The 27,626-nt window shown below is 39.4% G+C and overlaps 3 protein-coding genes across 3 annotated transcripts; all 3 read right to left on the bottom strand.

Moving 5' to 3' along the window:
• Positions 1-4,709: 4,709 nt before the first annotated feature.
• Positions 4,710-6,036, bottom strand: LOC128858149 (uncharacterized). Its single transcript, XM_054094164.1, has 2 exons — positions 5,339-6,036; positions 4,710-5,283 (listed from the first exon to the last, which is right to left on the bottom strand). The coding sequence occupies exons 1-2, from the start codon at positions 5,928-5,930 to the stop codon at positions 5,084-5,086; spliced, it is 792 nt and encodes a 263-aa protein (XP_053950139.1). The 5' UTR covers positions 5,931-6,036; the 3' UTR covers positions 4,710-5,083.
• A 3,408-nt stretch (positions 6,037-9,444) lies between these two features.
• LOC128858141 (probable tubulin polyglutamylase ttll-15) lies at positions 9,445-15,797 on the bottom strand. The gene is made up of 4 exons (XM_054094151.1): positions 15,685-15,797; positions 14,452-15,632; positions 14,166-14,379; positions 9,445-9,778 (listed from the first exon to the last, which is right to left on the bottom strand). The coding sequence occupies exons 1-4, from the start codon at positions 15,700-15,702 to the stop codon at positions 9,662-9,664; spliced, it is 1,530 nt and encodes a 509-aa protein (XP_053950126.1). The 5' UTR covers positions 15,703-15,797; the 3' UTR covers positions 9,445-9,661.
• Positions 15,798-26,512: 10,715 nt separating this feature from the next.
• On the bottom strand, positions 26,513-27,188 carry LOC128858131 (uncharacterized). Its single transcript, XM_054094140.1, has 2 exons — positions 26,953-27,188; positions 26,513-26,878 (listed from the first exon to the last, which is right to left on the bottom strand). Exons 1-2 carry the CDS (start codon positions 27,184-27,186, stop codon positions 26,513-26,515), a joined length of 600 nt encoding a protein of 199 aa, XP_053950115.1. The 5' UTR covers positions 27,187-27,188.
• Between the last annotated feature and the right edge of the window lie 438 nt (positions 27,189-27,626).

Raw genomic sequence — 27,626 nt, 5'->3', positions numbered from 1 at the left:
AATTATGTAAAAAGATTACCAGCTAAAAAGTCATTTTGGAAAAGCAGGCGTATCACAGTAGGGACCGCCAGAGGTCACAATTTAAAACATTTAGCGTCACAGCTTCTTCATTTGCCATTTATTCTTTATTATCATTATTTTTAAAGAATAATAAAAGATTTATTAGGTACGCCTCGCATTACAAGTTTGCAAACAGAAAACTGTCTTAACTTTTCATGCACTTCTTCCCAGTATTTTCCTTTTTTTATTTTTGCTTTTGCCTGCGCGCATAAAATACTTCATGTGAAAAAATCGTAATATTTATTTTATAATGACAGCTACTAGTTATCAATGCATTAATTACTACCTTAAATATCGAGGTAGTAATTCTACAATACATTACCAAACAAATTCCATCAAATATGTGAAGGCTTGAAATGTAATTGGCCTGATCAAGAAGATAAAGGATCTTTCAAAGTGTCATGATTAAAAATAAGAGATCTGGCACATATTTTTCATCAAGTGTCAGCGACACAGTTCTCTTGTTCTCAGTGAGTTGCGATGCAATTTGTCTAAGTAGAACTTAATTGTTAAATTAAATTCGAATAAATAAATAAAATACGTATCATTGCTGTAAAAAGGTGAATAAGTTAATGTTTGAATTAAAGAAATGAAATGCTTATCTGGGAAATATATTTACAGAATAAGGAAAAGTGCAATTAAAACTGAAGAGCATTTTTTACTTTGATTCTTTGCTATCAAAACATAAAGTATTTTTTTGGAAATGCAAAATTTTACCTGTTATAGGTAGATAGGCGAAATGGTTGAAGTACCACTCTGGCACTCTTCTAATAGCACTAAAGCGCCGTTTTGATGCCAATATGAGACTTCCAACAGGCAGATACATATCTACAACCAGCCAGAGCTGTTGATGTAATGGAGCATATTGATGGGATTTAGTTTAGCGCACTGTCCAAGGCTGTCGAAGAAAGGACCTAGTGACCTTAATCGCCTAGCTGTCAAACACGGACATTTATAAAGAAAGTGCTCAACAGTCTTCTTTTCCGAAAAATTCCCAGCTTCTGCAATGCTAAATTATAAACAATGAAGTTGGACGAGTTTGGAAATTCAGTGGCGTGCAGTCCTCCCCAGGATTTTCTGAGCCCACCGTCTATTCCACTACGGCCACTGGGTTTTCGAAATAGCACATGAATAAATGGAGCTCTATCTTTTCTGCGCTTTCCTGAGACACAATTTGTTCGATTCCCCTTTAACAACAATCAGGAGAATGCCGATGACCTGGTACGACGTGTCTGAGTCTGAGTCCCCTTTAGATTGCCTTGACACGACCCTCAAACTCCAGTTTGTCGATAGAGAGATCTGTCCGAAGTCCGGAGAGATACGGTGTCGACTGCCAATAAATGCTATTATGTCCCTTGAGAGGATTGCCTCCAAAGGCTAACCTCCTTTAATTTGATTATACTTTGAGCAGCGATGCAAATAACGTAAAAGTCGATGGAAAGTAAGTGCAAAACTCTCAAGACACCACTGGGGCAAGTTCTACTTGCTTTGGTGATGCCAATACATGTATTCCTTTGCACCCTCCCCAGTTTAGCGATATTATAGCCCTTCCATTCATTAAAATTGATAGGACCACTAAGTTTTACATGTTGAGTACTTGTGCGGCAATTGCACGAATTTTGTTGGCTCGCAAATCGAGATGTTTATTTCCTAAATGTTTGTAAAATAGACAACTATAAACACATATGTATTACATAAATAAGATAATACACTTTTTGGGCGAATTTTACACTGATTTTAAAATGAAGACACGTCTTAGTATACATAAAATTCAAGCGCCCTGCTTCTCAGCACATATCGCACCCTAAATGCAAAAGGGTCACAACTCAAAATCTATCTTCTACTCAAATATGAACGAGACGTTATCAAAAAAACGGTCCGCGGATGACATATGGCAAAAATAAATTTTTTGTTTTTTGGTAGGACTGTTATAAGCTTACCTGGCAAATTTCAGCGTGATATGTCACATAGTTTGTTTTCTGTGCTACTGTAAACAAGTCAAGCTCGAGTGTGGAAAATTTTGAGTTGTGACCCTTTTGTATTTAGGGTGCGATATCTCTAAAAGTATGCATTCAATGTACGAAAGTACTGCCAAGTAGGCGAGCATTTCGATTTTGTATTGTAATTTTGTAATCCAGGCGATAATTCAAATGTTCTTGGCTACTCCTTCTTCTTTTTCAAGAGTTAATTATAATTTTTTTGAGAAACGAATTTTATATTAAAAAAAAATTAGTTGTCTATAACATTCGAAGTGAACATATACGGTAGCACAATAACATCAATTATACTACGAGAGAAAATTTTTCAGCTTGAACAAGCTTTAGAGGTTTTCGTTTTCAATTTCCAGGAGTGTAGGTAACCGTACGGGAAGATGATATATTGAGAAAAATTAGCTGTATACCAGATTGTGAAGCTTTGTATCAATAAAAAATGCTGGCTGATCATCGAAGGTTCATAAAAATGTACCCATCTTTCTGGCATAGTGCGTGTCAATTTTTTGAGTATCATTAGCATTGAAGAATGTAAGTAGTTCTTAAGGAGTTAGGGGTAGTCAGAATTTTAAAATAATTTAATTTAGTTTTTGCATTTTCTTAAAGTATAATATCTTAAAAATATTGAGTGAAAATTTTCAGTGAATTCGACAAATACTTTTCGAGTTATTCAACAATTAACAAAGGGCAAGTAGGTAGCAGCACACACGTATGAAATAAGCGGCAACAGTAAATCGATATTTTGGAAACTGCTATGACCCGATTTACACGAGGAGACATCTGGAAGGGAGACACTGGAAATTCTCTTTTGAAGTTTCATTCGCGTTCACACGGGCAAAAATGTTTCCGCGACATTTTGACATTTAACACTTTAGCATCGTCTGATTCGGATGTATTCTAGCACGCGCTTACATGTAAAGCAGAGAGCGTTCGACAACAGTTTCTTAAATATATGAATGAAAAATGCAAACTGGTTAAATAATAAATAATTTGTTGTTTTTTTATTGAAATATATTTATAAATTCTTATACTTGAATAAAAAAAATTAAATTAAAAATACTTCATATGTAAATAATTAACTTAAAATTAACTTGAGTAACTAGAAATGCGAGGAAAATTAGAATTCAACATAAACATGCCCCATAATATATTTTAAATTATACCTACTTTACTAGCAAAAATAATCGTGCATTTCCCAAGCAGTGTTCGGATGTTTGTCATCTTTGTTATCTTCCGTTTGCTTGAAAACCAACACATAACTCAGAACCTTCTCCCACAAAAGAAAAAAACGAATGAAGCAACTGTCAAAAATTGGAAAGATTGGAAATACGAATAAGAAGAGCAAAGCGTGTCGCCGAGTACGGGAGACAAAATCCCTTCTCTCTTCCCCGACCGTCCTTCGCCACCGAACAAAATGTTTCCCTTCCAGATGTCTCCTCGTGTAAATCGGGTCTATGACGGCTGAAGAACTATTATACGGCAAAGATGACACAGTGTAAGTAATTGAATAATTCGAAAATAACTATACATATGTAAATCGATAGCAAAACCTTAAAATATTTCTCAAAACTGTGTTTTTTCACCTGGAGATCACTATAACTTAAAAACTGCTTGGTAAATTTCAATAAAATTTATACTGCTTTTGAAAAACATAAAAAACTCGTGCCTGATCGAAGGATTTTTTTTTCAAAAATGTCGATTTTTTTAATTAACTCGGTTTTTTTCTCGAAAATCTGAAAAATATTTCCTGATGCCGCTATATTATTAATTTTGACAAAAAAAACTTCGGTCAAGCACAAGATTATCTATTAATAAAACTAATTTCTCTTGTCCGAGAAATTTTAGGTGAATCTCCAAGGACTTGTGATGATCACTGCAAGGGACTACAGCGATAACTTTTACAATTATAAATTTTTTTTTTTTGAAATTTTGCTAAAGTCAAGTCGAAATATGATGTATTAATGTTATGTTTTTATTTTTGTAAAATAAAGCAACTAGCAAAAAAAATGTTTGAAAATCATCATTTTTTTCAGGCCTTTGACTACCCCTAACCCTTTAATTAATCCGCGGTTGAGAGGATGGCCAGGGTTCATATATGGAATTAATTACCAGCTAATTGCGAAAGGGACATGCGTTTTTGAACGAAAAATGCAAGAGGTAACGAAAAAAAGCAAAGTGATCGTGATATGTAACAACGTGAGTAAGTATCTACTGTGAATATTTTTATGTTTTCGTTGTGTTTAAATTTCACCTTATTAACGTTACTGGTCCAGCACCGATCCATGTTTCTCGAATTCTTTAACATGTAAGATTCTTTGATACTCGTATATGGTATGTCGAAGCGTTAAACCTGGTTAAGAAACTAAAAGTTGTAAACGATCCGGCGAAGTGAGGCATGAAAATGGAGGACTAATTAACTTATTTACAAAAAAGTAGTAAGTGCTTCAGGTAGTAAACCACCAACCTCGGGTAGCAGAAAACCAACTTTATCGAAGAATAAGGATTTTTGATCCATCATGCCGCTTTCTTTTGTGAATTAATAACTTTTCTTTATTTCTTTATTGTACGTGATTATTTGTAAATATCGTTTTTTCTTGATAAATGTATACCATTATTTCTTCTAGTAGACTGGATTGAATTTAAGTAACAGTCTCCTAGAAATATATAAGCTAAATACAATACGGATAATAATTATTTAATACAGTTCCTTAATTTAATTCAATTTGCATATAATTTAGCAGCATAATTTTTTATCAATTCCTTAATCTATAAAATAAAGCACACAAAAATTATGGAATTTTCATGTGATTTTTGGTTTATTTTGCATTTTTAATTACCAAATTCCATAGAGTTCTTTTTTTACCAGAATGGAACCAAACTGAAGGGTAGCCTACGGAAAATTATTTTAAAAAGAACAACCCTAACGTACATACATATTTACATATAGTATTGCAATCATTATAAAATAGTTTTGTGCATTTATATATAGTATTTTGTCAATCGCAAGAATTTGGGTAACATTTGAAATGCATTTATGTCAAGCTGCTAAAAATATTAAGTTTTTCTTTAAGCACTTGCTCATTTTGTTCTAAATTCATAAGGTATGCCGCCAGGAAGGATTTAATATCTGAAGCTTGTCGATAATGAAACTGAGCAAAAGCTTTACTTATTGTTGTACCCATAAGACACTTTATTTCGTCGGCGAGATCATCAACCACATGAAGATATTTACCTATTAAAGCGTTAGTTAAATAAGTAAGTAATCAAAATTATATAGAATTTCATACCTCTTGGTAGCCAATCATAGTCTTTAAAACAACAGCAATTGCTTATGTTCTGCAGATTGCATAACTGAAAAAAAGACTGCAGCTCTGTTTCGCATTTATTTATTAAAGAAATTTCTTTAACAAATAGTTTATGCATTTCGCAAATATCTTTTTTACAATTATTAATGACAGTTGGATCATCGGATTTGATCGCATATCGTTTTAAGTAATCGACAGATTTCTCATGAAACTGTCGGAATTTGCACTTTTCGGCATTTAAACTTAAAATGCATTGCCGCGAATCACTGATAATTTCTTCACGATTTTTCTGCAGCTCTTCAATTTTCTTCGAAAAACACTCATTTAAATCGTGTATCGTGGTTATTCTCCGAGTAAAATTAATAATTGTATCAGACCCTTCGCACTCCGTTTTATTCAGCTCCGCCGAACCAAAATTTAATTTTTCAGTTTCCTTTTTATGCTCATATTTTAAATTGCGTAACTCGGTATTGATGCGCCGCAACTCATTGTCATAACAGACAAGCGTATTTAGGATATCATGTATGCAGTTTCTATGAGGGTTGGGTAACTCCTCTCTACACATCATAAGCATATTGAATATTTTTTAAACAAATATGCACGTAAATATTTTAATCAAAAATTTAAAACCGATATAATTAATGTTAGACATGTAAATATTCGCTTACTACTTTATTTCCAAAAAAATACGTTTAACAGAATTTGTGCTTTCTCAAACATTATTTCTATGCGATCCTTTTTGTTAAGTAACTTTTCTCGTTACCATAAGGAGTAAAGAGAGGAGTGACCTCATTTCCGTTTCTTTATTTTTCCTTTCTATTTATTTACGGAGCGTGCCAAAGTGAATTGAATCAAAGTTATGGTGTTTTCCGATCATGTGTTAATATGAGTGGCACAAACGCAAGCAACGGTGTTCAAAAAATATACTCCGTCATATTAAAAACTTTTTCTTATTATTATAAGTCTTTTTCAACTTGTGAAACACTTTTTTTAAAAGGAATATTAATAAGTCGAACTTACAAGCTTGAAACTTAAAATTATAATACGAAACAGAAATATATATTCTTGGAATTTGTTTTTATTATAATCTGGTAGATAATTAAATGAAATTTATTTTTTGGAATATGATATCCGGCATATGTCCGCCACGGCTACGAGTTACATGGTCCATTCGATCAGTCCAATAAATCAATTGTTAAACTGTAATACAAATTGGAATCAAATGTCTTCGATGATTAACTGATTAATTTTCGGAAATGAAAATTCAGTCAGCATGGCTCGATAACGCTCGCAATTCAACGCAACGGCAGCTCCTTCTTTATTTCGAAAGAAATACCGCCAGTGCTCTATGAACTTCGCGAACAGATTTTTTTTTTTCAAATTAAATACCCACCATTTGGAAGCGTTGTTCTGGCGTTTAACGATTTATGATGACTTGCAAAACCTTACTGAACAGAAATGTCAACACAGTTTGCCATTCTGTCGTCAAACTTTTCAGAATTTTTAGCATCGCACCACCCTCGATGTTTATTGATTGAGTTAAAAACACTTGGTAACAGAAGATATATTATATCGCGCTCATCTAATGTTAGTATCATTACTGGAACTATTTATTGTCCCTCCCTTCTCAGTAAAATTCAATTCAATGTTCCGAATAAGAATCTTACAGTATGAAACTTTGAAAACTGGCTTCTCGAGAATCAAATACGGGGTGTATGCTCCGATATCTAGCGCATGTGCGGATTGAAATTTGTTTTTCAATTCTGGTGTTGATTTTACATGACCGTATGACAAGTTGGATATTTTATTTTGGATGCGAAGATACGGATGCTTCCTACTCTGAACGGTCTTCTCATTATCTGCGTTCGCAATTGCCTCTCTTTGTGTGAATTACATTTTTTACGTTTTTATATTTTCTTTTATTTTACAACGATTTGTTTGCTGTTAGGCAAAATAAATATTCATTCGGTAGAACTATTTCTGCTCTACAAAACTATGCTAATTGTATGGGGTTTACCGAAAAATTGGGGGCCTGGGTGCCTCACGAGCTCAATGAAAAAAAAAAACAAATTACTTCTGAGCCTCTCGCCGGCCATCGAGTAACACGCGGTCATAAACAGCGTTTTTTGTACCAAATCGTTACGAGAGATGAGAAATGGTGCCTATACATCAATATGAAGCAAAGAAAAAAGTAGGTGGCTCCAGGAGGTACGTCAAAGACGAGAGTCAAACCGGATTATCATCCAAAGATCATGATATGTGTTTGGTGGGACTGGGAGGGCATGGTGCCTGGGAAATGCTCGAAAAGAATGCCACCACTAACAACAAGGAGGTCTGCATTGTCCAGATACACCGCGTGAATGAAGCTATTCGACTGAAAATACCTGATCGACATGGTCAAACCATACTCCTTTACGACAACTCCAGGCCCCATGTTGCAAGAGCCACACTCCTCCGTATTCTCCGGACCTTGCACCGACAGATTACCATCTTTTCCGCTCCTTGTCAAGCCATATGAAGGGCGTTACCTTCAAAAACAAAGAGGTCTTAAGAACTAAATCAACAACTTCTTTGACACCAGACCAGGCGATTTTTTTCGGAACGGCATCAAAAAATTGATCGAGTGGTAAGCAGAGGTTGTAAACAGCAACGGCGAATATATTATAATTGATTGACTTATTGATATAATTATTGTTTTTTCTTTAAATAAAAGTCTTCGTAAAAACGCTACGAACTTATCCCCAACCTAATATTTAGTTACATATGCTTAAAAATAGTCTCCAGAATTAAATTTTAATCATATATTTATTACAAAAAAAATGTAATTATATAATTTTGAAAATCTAAGAGGCAAGCACTTCCAATAAAGCAATGCCAAATCTTTCGTACTGCTCTCATGTAAGGGGTGGTTAAGTTTCAATGGACGGTGTTGATTTTGAATAAAATAGAATAGAATGAAATAAATCAGGAAATAGTTGCCTTTTCTCTTTATTATGATAATACTGGTATGGCTCAATTACGTATGGAACAAAATATCGGCCAAATGGCCGCCGCGGCCTCGGCGGCACACCTCCATCCGATGGTCCAAATTTTCGATGACGCTGGGGCATAATTGAGGTTCTATGCCGTTAATGTGCCGAATTATTCCATATTTTAGCTCTTGAATTGTTGCTGGCTTATCGGCGTACGCCTTTTCTTTCAAATAACCCCAAAGAAAGAAGTCCAACGGTGTCAAATCCCATATCTTGGCGGCCAATTGACATCGCCGCGACGTGAGATTATTCGGCCATCAAATTTTCAAAAGAGCCATTGTTTCGTTATCTGTGTGACAAGTGGCACCGTCCTGTTGAAACCACATATCGTTCTTATCCATATCTTCCGATTCGGGCCATAAAAGGTTCGTTATCATATCACGATAGCGAACACTATTCACAGTAACTGCCTGACCGGCCTCTTTTTGGAAAAAATGCGGCCCAATGATGCCGCCGGCCCATAAACCGCACCAAACAGTCACTCTTTGTGTGTGCATTGGTTTTTCGGCAATCACTCTTGGATTATCATTCGCCCAAATGAGGCAATTCTGCTTATTGACGAATCCACAGAGGTGAAAATGTGCCTCATCACTGAAATCAAGAAGAGCGTGATATGCATTTTGATTTGAACGCCCGTTTTCATAATAAGCCTGAATAACTTTAACGCGTTGCTCGATTATGTATCTTCTCATGGTTCAAATTGAGTTATTCTAAAATTGAAAAATGTCAAATGAAATGCAGAAAAACACTTGACGTTTAGGTGTAGTTCAGATTCAATATCGACCCTTGAAATTTAACCACCCTTTATATATAAATTCAGCACACTTTTACCTTTGAAAACCATTATTGATTTTCTTTTTTCGCGTTTACTCTCAGCAAAATGCTTCCGCGCGCTTGTAAACAATATTCTGGACTGCCATTTAGCTACCTAACAGCTGATGCCCGGGCATCTCTGCGCGAGCGGTCTGAAGTTGGTTACACTTCGAGTGCCGGACCCTGTAAAGTGTGTTTGTTGTTGCTTTAAGCTAATCAGCTCTTTTACCCGAGCGACAGTAATTTAATATTAAAATAATTTCAGTATTTATTTTTTTTACAAAGAGCAATTACATATTTTTAAAAAGGCTTTGGTCCCGCCTTTCGTAACTGATGAACACTGTGTGTGTTATGTGCTAATAAATCCTAGGCCATGACATTTATTCCATTGGATCCACGCTTTCTGTCAGTAGTATGAAGCAGTTCAAAATATGCCATGCATGGCACGAATTTAATCGGATTACTGGCACCAACTTCTCTCATCTTTGCATTTTCCATAAAACCAACGCGTTAGCCATGCATTCTTTGTTGAGAGATTTTTTACTTCTGCTTCTATGTCGAAGTTTTCAGGATGAGCCTAAAAACAAATTTTAAGATAGTGATTATCAGCAGCGTATACCAGTGAAATAGCATTCTAGTAATACATATATCTGTATATATAATCTGTATGTAAGTATATGAGTTCATACTACTAGGTGTATGGAAATCTACATATTCTTAAAATGCTAGTTGTTTAAAAACAAAAATTAAAAAAAAAAATTAAGAATGTATATGCGGCCTGGTCATATGTATTGCCCATTAGTAACAGTTTAGTACAAGTGAAAGATGTGGCTTACACCATTAGAGACTAGAAAAAAGCTAGCTATTATACTCATTGTATAGTACCACATACAGGGTTTGATTGAAAAGTAATGAGCCTTATTTTTTTAAGCAGTTTTATTAAACCTTTTGGTTTATACAACTAATATTCTTCAAAATAGGACCCTTGAGCGTCAATACACCGCTGGTAGCGGTCCTTCCACTGCAGGAAACATTTTTTAAACTCATCCGCCGGAATCGCGTTCAATTCGGCTGTCACAGTTGTTTGGATCACCTCGATGGAGTCGAAACGCCTCCCTTTCAGCTTTCTTTTCAGGCGCTGGAACAAGAAGTCCGGAGGGGACAGGTCTTGGCTATAGGGAGGGTGGCGAAGCACCGGAACCCCCATCTTGGCCAATGCAGAGGTGCAGAGGAAGGCAGTGTGCGCCGGCGCATTGTCGTGATGAAGGGTCCAATTGTTGACGAGGTCGGGCCGAACCCGGGCGACGCGGTTTTTCAGCCGAAGGAGCACTTCTTTGTAAAATGTCGCGTTTACAGTGCTTCCTGGAGGTACAAACTGTTCAGCTTTACGCCAAATTTGATCGAGTAGCGTTGCTCCAACGACGCTGCATTTTTGCCACTGCAAAATCCTAACACACTTTTAAAACAGCTTTCACGCGCGGAGCGATGTTGACTGCACCGCTGTTGCCAGCGAACTGGGACCGGTTTCTAGTGGAAGGGGAAGGTCCAACGATCATTTTCCCCCTACAGCCGATTCGGTTGATCACTTGGCAGACGCTCCGCGCGGGAAGGCTCATTACTTTTCAATAAAACCCTGTATTACGTACACTGGCTCATATATACTCGTACATAGTAAGCTTGACTCTATTTCATCTCTCAAAATTGACGTTGCGTATAATAATGTTACATGTTACGTATATGGTCCCAAAAGATATGACCCAATTATTTTCGTGGAAAAGCAAAATTATAGGATGCAGCATTTTTGATTATCTGGCGGTTACAAATTGTATATTTATGGATCAGATAATTCAATTCAAAACACCCAAATAGTTTGTCTAAAGAAAGTGTGAGCAATTTTATTTTAACAATTTCATTCTAACGAACTGCACATTTAGGCTTATAATATTTATATTATTATACGCAATATATTCAATAAAATGTACAGTCCCCAGCATTCACATCTTCGAGCCATACTTTTTGTAAATTTCTGTGCAATTTGTGGCGGTAATCGGCCCCATATCAGCCAAATTCGACTTGGTAGCTGTTTGCCCGTCCATATTTGTTTTCCCCTAAGCTTTTGTTTAACTATTGTCCAAACACTGTCAAACAGTTCTCATCAGGCGACTGTAAGGAGGTTCTCCGTTACCGGAATGACTCGGGTTTTTTCCGACCAAGGGCTGCCGCCCCAGTAAACTAGCCCTGTCTAGTGTACCGTATCCCACAATCCTATTTTGCTGCTTCCACTCTACACCTAATCGCTAGATTATGCCAATGGGGCATAAAAGATGTCTACACCCACAGCGATCACGCAGCGATAAATTGCGACGTAAAAACTAGCAACAAACATTCAGTCTCCACTCGACAGCCATCTGGTTGGAAGATCAACACGCTTGATACTGAAGTGTTTAAGATAATGCTACAAAACGCTTCCTGTTCGGGTTCCGCCAACAACATGCCTAAATGCGTAATGAAGAGTATTACAGCGGCCTGTGATGCATCGATGAAAAGAAAAACTGCATATAAATCGCAAAGTGCTGTTTACTGGTGGAATGAGAAAATTTCCATGCTTCGTAAGGAATGCCTAGAGGCAAGAAGGAAATTTCAAAGGTCCAGACGAAGAGTAAACTTTCTACAAAGTATGGTAAATTTTAAAGCATCAAGAAAAGCTTTTAAAAACGCTATAAAAGAGAGTAAGCGAAACAGCTTTTTGGAACTTTGCGATGACGCCGAAAGAAACCCTTGGGGTTCCGCATACAGGATAGTAGCCAAAAATCTTAAGAGCAGCAAATCCGCAGCGCCTATGTGCCCATGGCTAAAATCGTGGATGCGCTATTTCCAAAACATAAACGTTTGGCGTCCCCAATCAACAACACCAAGTTAACCAATTTCGACTTCTTTACACAGGATGAAATAATAAGGGCTACAAGCAGTTTAGCAGACTCAGAAGCCCCTGGACCGGATGGAGTGCCAAATAGATGTTTGAAGTTAGCAATCGAACAACAAATCAAAGTGTTTAGCAACTTATTCAATAGTTGCCTTTCGGAGGGCACCTTTCCGTCAATTCGGAAACGCCAAAATTTAATTCTGCTTCCAAAACCAGGTAAATCAGCGGAGAAGCCGTCGAGCTACAGACCAATATGTCTAACCGAAGCGAAGCCGTAGAGAACAGTGGCGGCTGTCCGACAGGCAGCATGGTTTTAGAAGTGGAGCCATCTAAGATGTAATAACTAGCGTAGAACATGCCCAGACAGGTAATCGATACTCCAAACGCCTAGTATTACTAGCCACACTGGATATTAGAAATGCTTTCAGCAGTTTAAGTTGGGACGACGTAATTGAAGCCTTAAAGGTAAAATTCAAGATCCCGAATAATCTATTGAAGTTTATTCGTAGCTATCTCAGCAATCGCGTGCTCTTATACGAAACGCGAGAAGGGTGTAAGACTAAACAAATAACAGCAGGTGCGGCCCAAGGATCAATACTTGGCCCTGAGCTCTGGAATATAAGCTACGATGAAATCCTTCGAATAGAGATGCCTGAGGATGTGCATTTAGTGGGATACGCAGATGACATTGCAGCTGTAATAATCGCCCGAAACACCGACGAAGCCAAAAGGAAGTTAAATCAGGTGATGATCCGAGTCCAGACATGGCTAGAAGACCATGGATTAAAGCTGGCCACAGAGAAAACAGAGCTAATTCTGCTAACGAACAGACGTATCCCATTAGAAGTCGGCATACAAGTACTTGATGCCACTTTATCGACAAAAAGAGTGGTCAAGTACCTAGGAGTGCAATTAGACACAAGGCTAACATACTGGGCGCGTATAAACCATGCTGTCACAAGAGCTGCCAAGGTAAGCGGCATGTTAAGTAAGCTCATGGCAAACCTTTGAGGTCCTACGCAGAACAAGCGAATACTTTTAATGGACACGACGAACTCGATTATCTTATATAGATATATATATATAATTGGCGCGTACACCATTTTTGGGTGCTTGGCCGAGCTCCTCCTCCTATTTGTGGTGTGCGTCTTGATGTTGTTCCACAAATGGAGGGACCTACAGTTTCAAGCCGACTCCGAACGGCAGTTATTTTTATGAGGAGCTTTTTCATGGCAGAAATACACTCGGAGGTTTGCCATTACCTGCCGAGGGCCGACCGCTATTAGAAAAATGTTTTTCTTAATTTTGGTGTTTCACAGAGATTCGAACCTACGTTCTCTCTGTGATTTCCGAATGGTAGACACGCACCAACCCATTCGGCTACGGCGGCCGCCAGTTTGGAAAATTACTTTTATTCAATTCAAAGGGAAAAATGTGTGAAAATAATACGAAATTAAGAATCAATTTACTTTTGCTCGATATGACCATATTTTGCCCTGACTATGGCCTTGAGCCGGTCCAGAAATAAATCGCAAACTGTCCGAATGTGACTTGCAGGTATTTTGGTTCACTCGCGGACAATGGCTTTTTTTAGTGCCTCTGGAATGGTGAATATTTTAGTTCGGACCTTGCTCTCCAAAATGGTCCAAAGAGAATAATCCATCGTTACACTTCGAGTGCCAGACCCTGTATTATGAATAAGACCTTTGTGTAATTTTTGCTGGGTTAATAATTACGTTATACAGTTCTATTCAACGATATTTAGTACATTACGTAATTGTGAACGCTTTTCTGAGGTGGGATGACCATAATGGAATGTTTTGCCTTAAATTTTAACCGGTGTAACCGAACCGAAGAATAGATTAAAATAATTTAATTTCCAACACTTGCAACTTCTTCTCAAAATTAAATGTTATGTCGCGCTCTCTTTTGCCTTCTTTGCAATTTTTTTATAGTTGGCAACAACCGGAACAAATTATCGCGTACAAGAACATAATTTATGTTTTGAATAATGCGAAAACAGATCTAAATATGTACCTACCATTGTTTTTGGAAATATCCTTTTCATGTCCATTTTATGCAAATGTTCGTAATTCGCCTTCCTTAAGATATTGATTTCTGATCCTTTCAAACAAGTTAAGCACAATTCGCATTCCAGTTTATTACAAGACTTGTGACATGAATATCTAGCACATTCGTTGAGATTAATTGCGATGTTTTTATCAGACGTTATCATTTCTTCATCATCTAAAAATCTGAAGGGAAGTATGAAATACATTATAAATACACTTTCTCTAAAGCAACTGCCATTTCTCAACTATAGTCACCTTTTATCGGCTCGTAGAGATGATCCAACACCTACGATGTTGAAAACGCTGTAGAGAACTTGTTTGTATAGCAATGCATTTTGCTTGAAATGTGCTGAGGACAGATTAGGTGACATATTAGCCTCCATTAGATGAACTTTTAATTTATCATCAACAATAAGATCAAATCGAAGCAGCTCAAAGAAGTTACCAGTTTTATAAGGTCGCATAATCATTGCAATATTAGTTATTTTAGACAATATTGCCTCACGTACGATATCTTCAACTTGTAGCCAAACCACATTAGGATCAAGTGAATTGTCCCGTAAGTATGCGTCAAATGAAGCGCGCATACTTCCGCCAAAAATTTCAAAATATTTAATTAGGGAGGGAACTTCCCATGTTGGCAAATAGTCATTTCCAACGACGTATTTCTCCGTATTTTCCGCGTCAAATGGGAAATACTTTTCTGGGCAATAACGAAACAATACGTCCCCTGTATACATATAAATTAACAATGGATCAACTGAAGTCAGCACAACATACACCCCAATGTCGAACCTATGTCCATCGACCAATAAGGGGTTTTGTATAAATTCTTGTACAAAATTATCACTAGAACTCAAGTTTAGATAACTAGGCGAACGAATGCGGATGGATCGATGCTTATTGTGCTTTTCCACAAATAATGTGTGTGGATTAATACTGGCATACTTCAAAAATTCTTTCTTTTGCTCTGGCAAACGGAAAGCCTTTGGCATGAAAGGTAGTGATGAGGTAGAAAGATCCACTTTGCTTGTAATGAATCCTATTCCAGGAATATGATTGACAATTTGATGAGGTAAAATCTGTCGCAACACTTGTGACATGTTTTGAAAAGGATATTCATGAGCCCAAAGAAGGTTCCAATCAAATTCACTTAGGGGAGTTTGTTTATAACCCATTACTCCCAACAGCCCCACCACATGTTGAAGATGGGTGTCCTCCGCTTTACCAGACGGATAAATTGCAAATTTTAGTGATGCATTTACCGTGACATCGAAAGTGTTTAGTTCTGAATTAATTCCCGAATTCCAGAAACCACGACTCCTTTCAAAAAATTCTAAAATGACTGCAGTACCTATTGTGCTAAGTAGAAACGCCAATACAATTCGTAAAGGAATTTTTGCCTGAGATGATTTGGAGCTACACGATTTGTCCACCTTAAATGAAACCATTAATAAGGATTTTAATAGTAATTTTAACTACCCCTACCATAATTTCGGATTCCATTACCAAATTAATATAAAAAGAAAGAAAATGCAGAATAACAAAAACTTAACTTTCCCTTGAGCTTTGAAATTTCAAACAAAATAGTGACAGAACCAGTTAATGAAATAATCGAAAAACTTAGTGATCGATATTCTGTTCGCAGTATTAACATCACGTTCCCACGGTCAATCGGTTGAAGATGAAGTCGAAATTTGAATAGGTCGAGCCAAGAGCACCAAAAGATTTGGCGGCTCCTAAAACACTCAGGCTAAAAAGCCTATTGTATTTAGAGCTCTGGAAAGAGAGTAAATAGTCAAGGAGGGAAAGAGAAAAGTATCAGAGAAAGAGATATGAAAGAATAGAGACAGAGATAAAGGTAGTTAGCCCTGTGAGAATATTCCTAATTCTTTGGCAAATCTGTAAATATCCTCCAGTTTTAGAGAACGAATCTTAATCATTCACATAAACACTCATTCTCACTAAACACTTTGCAGTTCTGCAGCGTTCTAGACCGCACCGTCGCTCTTTATGTAAATTGCACACATAATCGCTGATCCAATTCATGATTCCTGCAGAACTGATTCCGATTATTGGTTCTGGCCCTTGTGGGGGAACCGCTGATCCACGGTTGGCCGATTCATCGGCAACTTCGTTTCCTTGAACATCGGAGTGTCCTGGAACCCATATAAGTACAAGCCTGTTCCGTATTGCGACTGAATCAATCTTCTTCTTATATTCTTGAACAGTCTTTGAGATTTCCCTTGCTTTCAGTGCAGCCTGACTGTCACTGAAAACCTCAATCTGTTTTCCGCTTCATCTCCACTCGATTATCCATTCGGCTACTTTCAGGATGGCAAAAATTTCCGTTTGGAAAACAGTTGTCATTTCCCCCACAGCATAGTGATATTTATTACTATCGTTTAAGTGTCATCTGGCTCCAGACCCTATCTCATTTTTGGACCCATCGGTAAAGAAAATATCCGTAAAATCTCCCTGAATGCATTCTGGATTGCTCCATTGCGGGACATAAAATTTCTTCCAAATGAAACTATGGGTATCAGGTCGCCTTTAGGTGCATATGTCACCTAACCAGTGGATACTGCTCAGTTAGCAACTTAAAGATTTCTTTGTGTTCCGAAGTTCCGTCTTCTTGCCGCTAGTAGAGAGTCACAGCAGCGGAGAAAGAACACCCCTTGTGGATATCCTTGGTTGGCGGTTAACAGCCTCTCAGAGAGCATGGAATATATCCGCTTAAAAATGGTTTGACTAACTCCATGTCGCTCGGCAGAAGAACATATTGAACCAAAAGTGGCATTATCAAAAGCCCTCTCAATGTCCACGAACACGCCCATTGTATACACGTCAGCTTCCAGCTCGGCTTCAATCTTGCTAACAAGATCGTGTAAGGCTGATTCACATGATTTTCCACTCTGGTAAGTGTGTTGATTTCTAAGTTTGGCTTTCTGTACTTTTTTCTTGTTTTCTCTCTGGGTAAGTTTATGATTGGTCCAGTCCTCTTCTGTTTGGGTTTGTAAGGCCTTATTAAGAAGTTTTCTGGGCCGTACTCGAAGCTTCGACAGTTCAGGGTTCCACCAAGGAACCGCTTTCTCCTGTCTACTTTGCCTGAGTGGGCACAGTTCCTCAAAGCAATTGATTAAAGTACCTTCTAATTTCTCAGTAGCATCTTCAATCATTTCTATTGATTTGGGTTTTTTCAGGTTTGGTAATCGCTCTGTTGCAAGCTCACCATACCTATGCCAGCCCACATTTCGAGGATTCCTACCGGAAGGTATTGATATTGTATCAATTCCTAGTCGGAATTCGATAAGACGATGATCTGAAAGAGAGTCCTCTTGCAAAACTCGTCATCGGTGGATTTGATTTCCAACTGACGTATTGGTAAGTGGTAAATCAATCACCTTTTGTTTCCTTTTGGTCACAAAAGTTGGTTTGTTACCAGATGACAGGATAAAATGCAGTAACTTGAGACCTCTGGGGTTGCATTTGCTACTTTCTCACACAATGCTCTGTGAATTTGCATCACAGCCCACTATTAGCCCCACATTATTGGATTCTGCATACTTGACTACTTCTCTTAGCTCCCTCGAAGGAGGTGGCTATGAAGAGTCGTAGGGTAGGTAGGCCGAAACTATAATAGTTTTGACGCTATTCCCACTCTTCCAGTACTTTATTTTTGCAACAACGATATCTCTGGAGAATAGCTTTTTTAACATCGATCAACCTTGGAATGATAATATTTGCTCGCGGTCTCACACTCCCTTCCAATGAAGTATTTGTCCCCACGACATAGCACCTTGACCACAGAAACGCTTGTGACATATCCATGGTTCTTGTATTAGTATTAAGTGTGGGTTTGTTTGCAGTTTTGCATGCTTACGGTACAGGACAGCCGTAGACGCTTTGCTATGCTGCAGATTTATCTGCGTAAATTTACTTCAGTCATGAGACTGAGTATATTTACACTTTGTGCTCCACCTTATCCTGGACAGGAAAATGGATTCGCTCCACATGTCACATGACATTCGTACTTCGACTTCAGCACCTACCACGCGTCTTTCCACTGACCGATAGCTTTCCAAAGATAGCTGACAAGATAATCTTGTTGCCCTTTGGACAGAAGACCGTCTTGTTTGTCGGTATGTATCTCTACCATCATTGCCTTTGCTGCCATTCTCGCGAATGATTCGACAGACGTTCACGGAAGAGTGCCATTCGACGTTTGAGGTGCCTTAGCCTTCGTCTTGTCAGTGAAGGTTTATCTGCCTTGGATTGAGTCGAGGATGCACGTATTTCCGACTTTCGTCTCTCGACTTTCTTCTTCTTTGCCTTTCTCCTTTTCTCGGTCCGATTTTTAGACCTCATTGCCATTATAGCTCTAAAAGAAAATCTCCGTCCTCTTAATTAGCGCGATAACTGCTTACGAGATTTTGACCGAGTTTAACAAAGCGCGCCAATCGTTTCTTTCTCATGCTAACCGGCGCCAGTTGCACACACCAAGTGAAGCCAAGTCCTTCTTCACTTGATTTTTCCAACGCATAAGAGGCCTTCCTCTTTCTCTGGTGCCACCAGATGGTACCTCATCGAATATTTTCAGAGCCGGAGCGTTTGTATCCATTCGGACGACATGATTCAGCCAACGTAGCCGCTGGATCTTTATTCGCTGCACTATGTCTATGTCGCCGTAAAGCTCAAACACTCCAAGCGACGCTTCATCGGATATTGTAATCATCCACGCTTTTGCGCCATATGTTAGGAGAAATATGATGGGAGCCTTCTAAATTGTTAGTTTTGTTCGTAGAGAGAGTACTTAACTACTTAGACTTGGATTTCAAGGCGATCAAACGAAGTCTTTTTCAACCTCGAAATCATAACTGTCAGCAGTGACGTGGGTGCAGATACACGAATGCGCGAGAGATGCTTTGTTTTGTTATCCTTCTCCACCAGACCCATTCGCTTTGCTACTTTATATAGTTTGGAGAAGGCAGAACTAATAGCGCGGTTGTTAAGCCCGATCATGCCAATATTATCGGCATACGCCAACAATTGGACACGACAGCGAGTTACCCCGTCTGAAACCTCTTTTGATACCAAACGGCTTGGAGAAGTCCTTCCCAATTCTGACGGCGCTGCTCGTATTGACCAAGGTCATCTTGCATAGCCGTGTTAGTTTTGCGGGGTTACCAAATTCAGACATCGAGATATATAGGTAACGCCTTTTCGTACTATCGAATGCAGCTTTGAAGTCGATGAAAAGATAATGTGTGTCGATTTCTCTTTCAAGGGTTTTCTCCAGGACTTGGTGTATTGTGAATATTTGGTCGATGGTGGATCTTCTAGGTCTAAAGCCACACTGATAAGTTCCAATCAGTTGGTTGACGGTGGGCTTCAACCTTTCACACAATACCCTTGCTAGAATCTTATAGGCGATATTTAGAAGACTAACCCCGCGGTAATTGGCACAAATTGCAGTATCACCCTTCTTATGGATTGGGCAGAGCACACTTAAATTGCATTCGGCAGGCATTATTTCATCCGACCATATTTTGCAAAGAAGCTGATGCATGCACCTTACCATAATTTAAGTATGCTCCTCGCACTCACGTATTCCGGCCTCTCTTTTTTTCTGTGTAATAATAAGTCTCTCTCTTTTCTTAGCTCTTGGTAACTATCCCACATGGCTCGTGTTGGGTCCTGGCGAAGTCGATCAGCCTCTGTCCGTTACCGGATGTTTCGTTGTGCAGGCTGAATTTCCCCGGCTGTAGGACCAAAAATTCCCTCCTTTCCCACCCTGGCGTTTAAGTCGCCAAGTACGATTTTTATGTCGTGACGGGGGCAGTGCTCATAGGAACGTTCCAGGCGCGCATAGAAGAAATCTTTTACGGGTCTTAAGCCCAGCGCACAACCACCTATCCTGTGGTGCTTCGCCTTCTCACGTTGGTTCGCTCCCGGTGTTCGAAAGCTACCCAGAGGATACTGGGACTAACCCTGGAAGTTGTGAACTGCTTGAACCATATGTAGAAGAATCGTCCTGGCCACTCCCAACTGAATGGCGAGCAGTAACTGTCCCACTTCGGATGGTGGTTGAGAGAGTGGTTTGTTCTTAAGCTTTATCCAAATATATATTGCTGTAGCTGTATCCATACAGCTATTTCGCGTGTTGCAACATATAAATAGAATGGATATTTAGGGATACAAAAGTCAATAATTCCTAAAATATACGAACAGTCAGTTCTGCTCTTAATACTATTAAACAAAAAGTACAGTAACAAAATTGATCTACTTCTTAGTGATTTAAGATTAATGATACAGAAACTGCGGACCTACCTTTAACAAAACCAATCTGGCATGGTGAAGTAATACTAAATTGGGTGCAGTATATGTATAGCTTTGAAATCGGTCTGTCTGGACATCATCTTTTTACATTTGGAAATTCCGGTAACCACTGTTATTTTCCAATTACCGGTAAATGTACCAGAAGCTAATGATTTATTAAAATTCAAATTTAAAGACAGAGCAAAAACAGAGCAATATTATAAAGGAACAACAGAAAGACCATCAGCATCCGTTTTTGTGAAAGGTTTCAGCGGTAAATACTCCTTTCAACATCTTCCACTGGCATACTTAAAGAGAAAAAGTTCATAAACGATGTAGCATTTAACGAGCAAGGCCAATTGATCACTTATGAAATTGATTCTTAAATTTATCATCCAGAAAGATACTAGATGGAGCACCGGCACTAGGCTTCCTTGATTTGATCACCGATTTTCCAAGCGGTTAACATGCTCAGTGGGCAGTGTGAGTTGGGGATTAGAATTAAAATTATAAAGTTGTTATTTTGCAGAAGATCTGCAACTATTCGGTAGGTTAGGTTAGGTTAGACTTGCTTGATCCTCTAGATCACACATAGACCAGAAATTGATCCATAGTGATACCATGTGTTAGTATGGAGAGTTTATCTTATAGTTTTTCTTTGATACACAGTTTGGATAATTTAAGTAGGCTGCTAATTTTTTGAAAAACATGTAGAAGCTAGGCAGTTTATTCGTGTTCTGCTAGGTGCAGGCAGTAGCAGAGTAGGTGTATCAGGGTTCCTCTCGCGTTGACTTCGTTACATATTGTGCATGTATCGTTCTGCACTAGCTTCAGTTTGGCCGCATATGATGGAATGAGACAGTCTCCCGTCAGTATACCTACACTCTTTCCTGGGAAGAGATAAAATATAGTTTGTAGACCTGACATTGCGTAGCATGATTTTCGCGATTCTGTATGAGCTGTTTCTTTCCCATCTAGAATTCGCTTCTCGAATCATTGCTGCATCTACATACATATATATAGTCGTTGTTTCCAGAGAGGTGGTTGTATACCAGCCATGCTAGCTACTGGAAGATTAGCGCCTGCTAGCATATCCACTTTCTCGTTTACTTCAATTCCCTTGTGTCCAGGAAACCAGGAGATGGCGGCTTCTTTTTAGTTCCTAGCTCCATGAGCTATAACATGCATTAAAGCCGGATGAACTCCAAAGGGGGATCCAGACATTGAAATCACCGAAGAGTAAAACAGGGTAGTGGAAATGCATGGTAGACGCATTGTGCAATGCAATTTGTAAGCGCTTGTACAATTGACCTTTCTTGGGTGCCATTTACCACGTTCTTTGTATACTAGTGAATAAAGAATGCCGCTGGTCTGATAAAATTCTCGTATACATATGTATGTGCATAGTTAGGATTCTTTGGTAAATAAATTTATTTACATAAGAAATTAAATTTAGAGTTTGTAGGTTTTATCGATATTGTTTATAGGTGAGCTGCGCACTGCGATTTTGTTGGAGGAAGACAACGAAGTGGTGGAAGCGATATTCGTAAGTTCCAGGTCTGAACATTCAGACAGCGAAATCAAGCTGCATGAAAAGTGCATCAATTTTGAAAATAAACTGGATGCAATGAGCGAAGAGGATTTCAATATGTAAAAAGTAATAACACAATGTGATTGGATTGAAACATATGTCATAATTTAGGGTTTTCTTATTTTCAAGGAAGGGTTTCATATGGGTTTCAAACGCAGTAATTTATTTTTCATACAATAGAAACACTACAATGGCCTGGGTACACTGTTGCAGCTGTAGTAAGTGATCTGAGCGTAGCATGGGCAAAACACCTTGCAATTTAATAATCGTCATTGCGGAATGAAACAAATTACAGTTTACGACCAATGTCTGGGCTTATTCAAGTAAACCAAAATTATCACTTGTCCAAGCAAGTAGGTTTAAGTTTACAATTACTATCAAGGGAGGGGGATATTTTCTCCTAAAACACAATTAAGTTATTGACAAAAACAGTTTTTTTGACGACTCTGAAAAGAAAATTGGCCCATGGGGGCAAACATTTTAGAAAAAAGTTCTGAAAACAAGCGACTAGATGTCTTTATTTGTTCCATTGTGTTTTGGATTTGATTATTTTCAATAAAAAAAATTATTTTTGCAAAATTTATTTTAAGATTTGGTTGGACTCGATATTGACTTTATAGTAATGCTCTAATAAACTTTGCATTCTTAGGATTTCAGTTAAAATATGAATCTGCTAGGAACGATGTCAAGAAAAATTGTTCCATACAAATTAGCCCATCCTAATGTATATACATTATATATATATATATATATATATATATATATATATATGTATGTATATATACATACGTTAGAGAGCTTATGCAAGTGCAAATTAAAGTTGGGGAAATATATACATAAGTAAGGTAATGAAGTTATCTCGCTAGTTGATCACAAAAAAATGGATGGATTCTATTGCCCACGTTTGTTTACTTACTGTCGTTCCTTGGTTTTTTCACCATTAATAGTTTCTTTCATTTATAGCAAGTATTTATACAACTGGAGGATGGTTCCATGTGTAGAAGTCCACGCAAGTGGGGAAAGTTACTGATCGCCATTCACCTGTGAGTGGCCAGGACGATTCTTCTACATATGGTCCAAGCAGCTCACAACGTCCGGGATTAGCCCACGTATCCTCTGGTTAGCTTCCGAACACCCGTTCGGGAGTGAGCTAACGTGAGAAGGCGAAGCATCCCAGCATAGCTGGTTGTGCGCTGGGTTTGGGACCCGCCTCTTAAAAAGCCCCCCCAATGAAAACAATAACAAAGCCTCGGATGAGAACTTCCAACACTGATGACGACCCCTGCAAACGAAATAAGGAATACGATTTGAGGGCATGCACCTGGAATGTCCGGTCCCTTAATGGGGAAGGTGCCTCTGCCCGGCTGGTTGATGTCCTCGTGAGAGTAAAGGCTGACATCACTGCCATCCAAGAGATGCGATGGACGGGGCAAGGTAAGAAAAACATAGGACCTTGCGACGTCTACTACAGCTGCCATGTAAAGGAGCGCAAATTCGGTGTCGGATTTGTTGTGGGAGAGAGACTTTGTCGCCAAGTACTGTCGTTCACTCCGGTGGACGAGCGTCTCGCAATAATCCGCATCAAAGCGCGATTTTTTAACATCTCGCTAATTTGCGCCCACGCCCCGACGGAAGAGAAGGACGATGCGACCAAAGATTATTTCTATGAGCGCCTGGAACGCTCCTATGAGCGCTGCCCCCGCCACGACATAAAAATCGTGCTTGGCGACTTCAACGCCAGGGTGGGCAAGGAGGGAATTTTTGGTCCCACAGTCGGAAAATTCAGCCTGCACAACGAAACATCCGGTAACGGACAGAGGCTGATCGACTTCGCCGGGGCCCGAAACATGGTAGTCTGCAGCACCAGATTCCAGCATAAAAAGATACACCAAGCTACCTGGCTGTCTCCTGATCGAAAAACGCGAAACCAGATCGATCATGTTGTGATAGATGGAAGACACGCTTCTAGTGTATTAGATGTATGTACGATCCGAGGAGCCAACATCGACTCGGATCATTACCTTGTTGCAGCCAAACTGCGCACACTGTGCAGCAAAAAACGTACATCTACCTACGCAAAGAATGTTCGACATCGAAAGCTGCAATCACAACAGACAGCCAGAAGATCCGCCACTCGACTCTCACTCCTGCTCTCGGAGAGCACTGCCCAACACACCGGCATGCGCGAGCAATGGAGCAACATTTCTCGTTCCCTACGTACCGCCGCCGAAGAAGAAATCGGATTCCGGCGAGCCCGAAAAAACAATTGGTACGACGAGGAATGTCATGCTGCCGCCGAAAGAAAAGATGCCGCCTATAGAGCCACGCTGCGATCGGGCGCAACGCGAGCCATGTGGGATCGCTACAGAGAGCTGAAAAAGGAAGAGAGACGTATTATCCGACAGAAGAAATGAGAGGCCGAAATACGTGAGGGCGAGGAGCTTGAGATGCTGGCCAATAGGAACAACGCCCGAAAATTTTACCAGAAAGTTCGGCGGCTTACAGAAGGTTTTAAGACCGGGGCGTTTTAATGTAAGAACAAAGACCGCGATCTGGTGACTGACGTACAGAGCAATCTTAAATTATGGAGGGAACACTTCTCGAACCTGTTAAACGGTGACAGCTGCGCATGTCATAGAGAATGTGAAGATCCCGATACCCCAATCGTTGACGACGGAATTGTCGTTCCGTTACCCGACCATGACGAGGTGAGAATAGCAATATCACGGCTAAAGAACAACAAAGCCGCGGGCGCCGACGGACTGCCGGCTGAGCTATTCAAACATGGCGGCGAGGAGCTGGTAAGGTGTATGCATCAGCTCCTATGCAAAATATGGTCGGATGAAAGCATGCCTGCCGATTGGAATTTAAGTGTGCTCTGCCCAATCCATAAGAAGGGCGATCCTGCAATTTGTGCCAATTACCGCGGGATTAGTCTTCTAAATATCGCCTATAAGGTTCTAGCGAGCGTATTGTGTGAAAGGCTGAAGCCCACCGTCAACCAACTGATTGGACCTTATCAGTGTGGCTTCAGACCTGGATAGTCTACCATCGACCAAATATTCACAATACACCAAATCTTGGAAAAGACCCATGAAAGGAGAATCGACACACACCATCTTTTCGTCGACTTCAAAGCTCCATTCGACAGTACGGAAAGGAGTTACCTGTATGCCGCTATGTCTGAATTTGGTATCCCCGCAAAACTAATACGACTATGTAAATGACGTTGCTCAACACCAGCAGCGCCGTCAGAATTGGGAAGGACCTCTCCGAGCCGTTTGATACCAAACGAGGTTTCAGACAGGGTGACTCGCTGTCGTGTGACTTCTTTAACCTGATGTTGGAGAGCATCGTACGAGCCGCAGAACTTAATCGCTTAGGCACAATATTTTATAAGAGCGTACAATTGTTGGCGTATGCCGATGATATTGATATCATCGGCCTTAACAACCCCGCTGTTAGTTCTGCCTTCTCCAAACTGGATAAAGAGGCAAAGCGAATGGGTTTGGTGGTGAACGAGGACAAAACGAAGTACCTCCTGACTTCAAACAAACAGTCGGCGCACTCGCGTATCGGCACCCACGTCACTGTTGACAGTTATAATTTCGACGTTGTAAAATACTTCGTTTATTTAGGAACCAGCATTAACACCGATAACAATGTCAGCCTTGAAATCCAACGTAGAATCTCTCTTGCCGACAAGTGCTACTTTGGACTAAGTAGGCAACTGAGCAGTAAAGTCCTCTCTCGACGAACAAAACTAACACTCTACAAGACTCTCATCATGCCCGCCCTAACATATGGCGCAGAGGCGTGGACGATGACAACATCCGATGAAGCGACGCTTGGAGTGTTCGAGAGAAAGATTCTGCGTAAGATTTTTGGACCTTTGCACGTTGGCAACGGCGAATATCGCAGGCGATGGAACGATGAGCTGTATGAGCTTTACGGCGACATAGACATAGCGCAGCGAAAAAAGATCCAGCGGCTTCGTTGGCTGGGTCATGTCGTCCGAATGGATACAAACGCTCCGGCTTTGAAAGTATTCGATGCGGTACCAGCTGGTGGTAGCAGAGGAAGAGGAAGGCCTCCTCTGCGTTGGAAAGATCAGGTGGAGAAGAACTTGGCTTCACTTGGTGTGTCCAATTGGCGCCGGTTAGCACGAGAAAGAAACGACTGGCGCGCTTTGTTAAGCTCGGCCAAAATCGCGTAAGCGGTTATCGCGCCAATTAAGAAGAAGAAGATTTATACAACTATTGCCCGCTTTGGAGATTAAGTCACATGTGGACAGAAAATATTAATTAAAGGAAAAATGTTTTCCGAAAAGCAGGCAATGTCGAACCTACGAAGCGAATAACCCCTAACGAAGATTCTCAAAAGATCGTTTGAATATATTTGTGTTTTTTATTCATCGGATGATATGATACGATATATTATTGGAATATCTTGCAATTTAGTCCCAGGCGACTTAAAGGAAGATACGATTTCTGATTTGAAAACTTGCCATTTCCGTGAGTTTAAAAAATTCTTGAACAGGTTTTCTCTCGACGGTAGGGTAAAATCTAGTTGAATTCTGTGCTTTTCCCACATATTTCCTGGATTTTGTTCGCGCTCCAGCAACCAATATTTGGGCAACACTAAACACTGTACTGTGGTTTCAGTCATAATAATGCGATGTTCCATTGTTTCACCGAGCCCAAAAATACCACCTTTGCTGACTCTGCACACCTCGATAAAGTAGTTTTCAATTCTTGACTCGGATTGTGTTCCCTATTAATGTATTTAACACATGAAAATGCAATTCCAATATTTAGACACAGAGATATTGTTATACTTATACATACCAAATATTTTTCGTCTATAATTCTTTTTACGCTATCTTCTGAAATCTCATCTAAATCACTATCATAATCGTTGACACTCTCTTCCTCTTCTTCTACATTTTTAATGTTTTTCTCCTCGTCTGCCATAAAACTTGAACCAATTGATGATTTATAATCGATTTTTGAAGACCCCGAAGATCTTCTTCCGGCGGGATTGTACATTTGGCACTCTCTTTCTATTGTTTGTATGTTCATGATTTTCTAAATAGGCATAATAAATGTATAAGTATAATATTTGAATATGAGTACGACTGTTTTCTAAGGAGAGCTATATTTACATATATGCGTTCGAGCGACTAAGTCGATCGCGATCAAAAATGGCGGGATCGTGGTAAAAAAAATTCAGAAAGTGAGCCAATATCACAAGAATTGTAGATTTACCATGCCATAAGTGTGGTGAAAAACAAAATTGTGTAAGAAACTTCGGATGCACGTCACAAGAGTACTCGGCAGCCCAGTTCTACACCGCATTTCACAGGAATTCACCCACCCATCCAATCAGTCACTTTTCAGACCATAGATAATGTTCAGACGGCAACAAAGCAACATAGGTGTAGGGTAAGAATGATAGAAACAAGATTGCGCCCATCAGAGCGTGCGTGACATCGCGTTAGCTGAGTTGTGCAGTGTTGCCA

This window comes from Anastrepha ludens, chromosome 2 (genome assembly GCF_028408465.1).
Source record: "Anastrepha ludens isolate Willacy chromosome 2, idAnaLude1.1, whole genome shotgun sequence".
Taxonomy (NCBI): Eukaryota; Metazoa; Arthropoda; class Insecta; order Diptera; family Tephritidae; genus Anastrepha; species Anastrepha ludens.
Note: the sequence above shows the minus strand (reverse complement) of the source record. Positions and strands in the feature narration are given on the sequence as shown.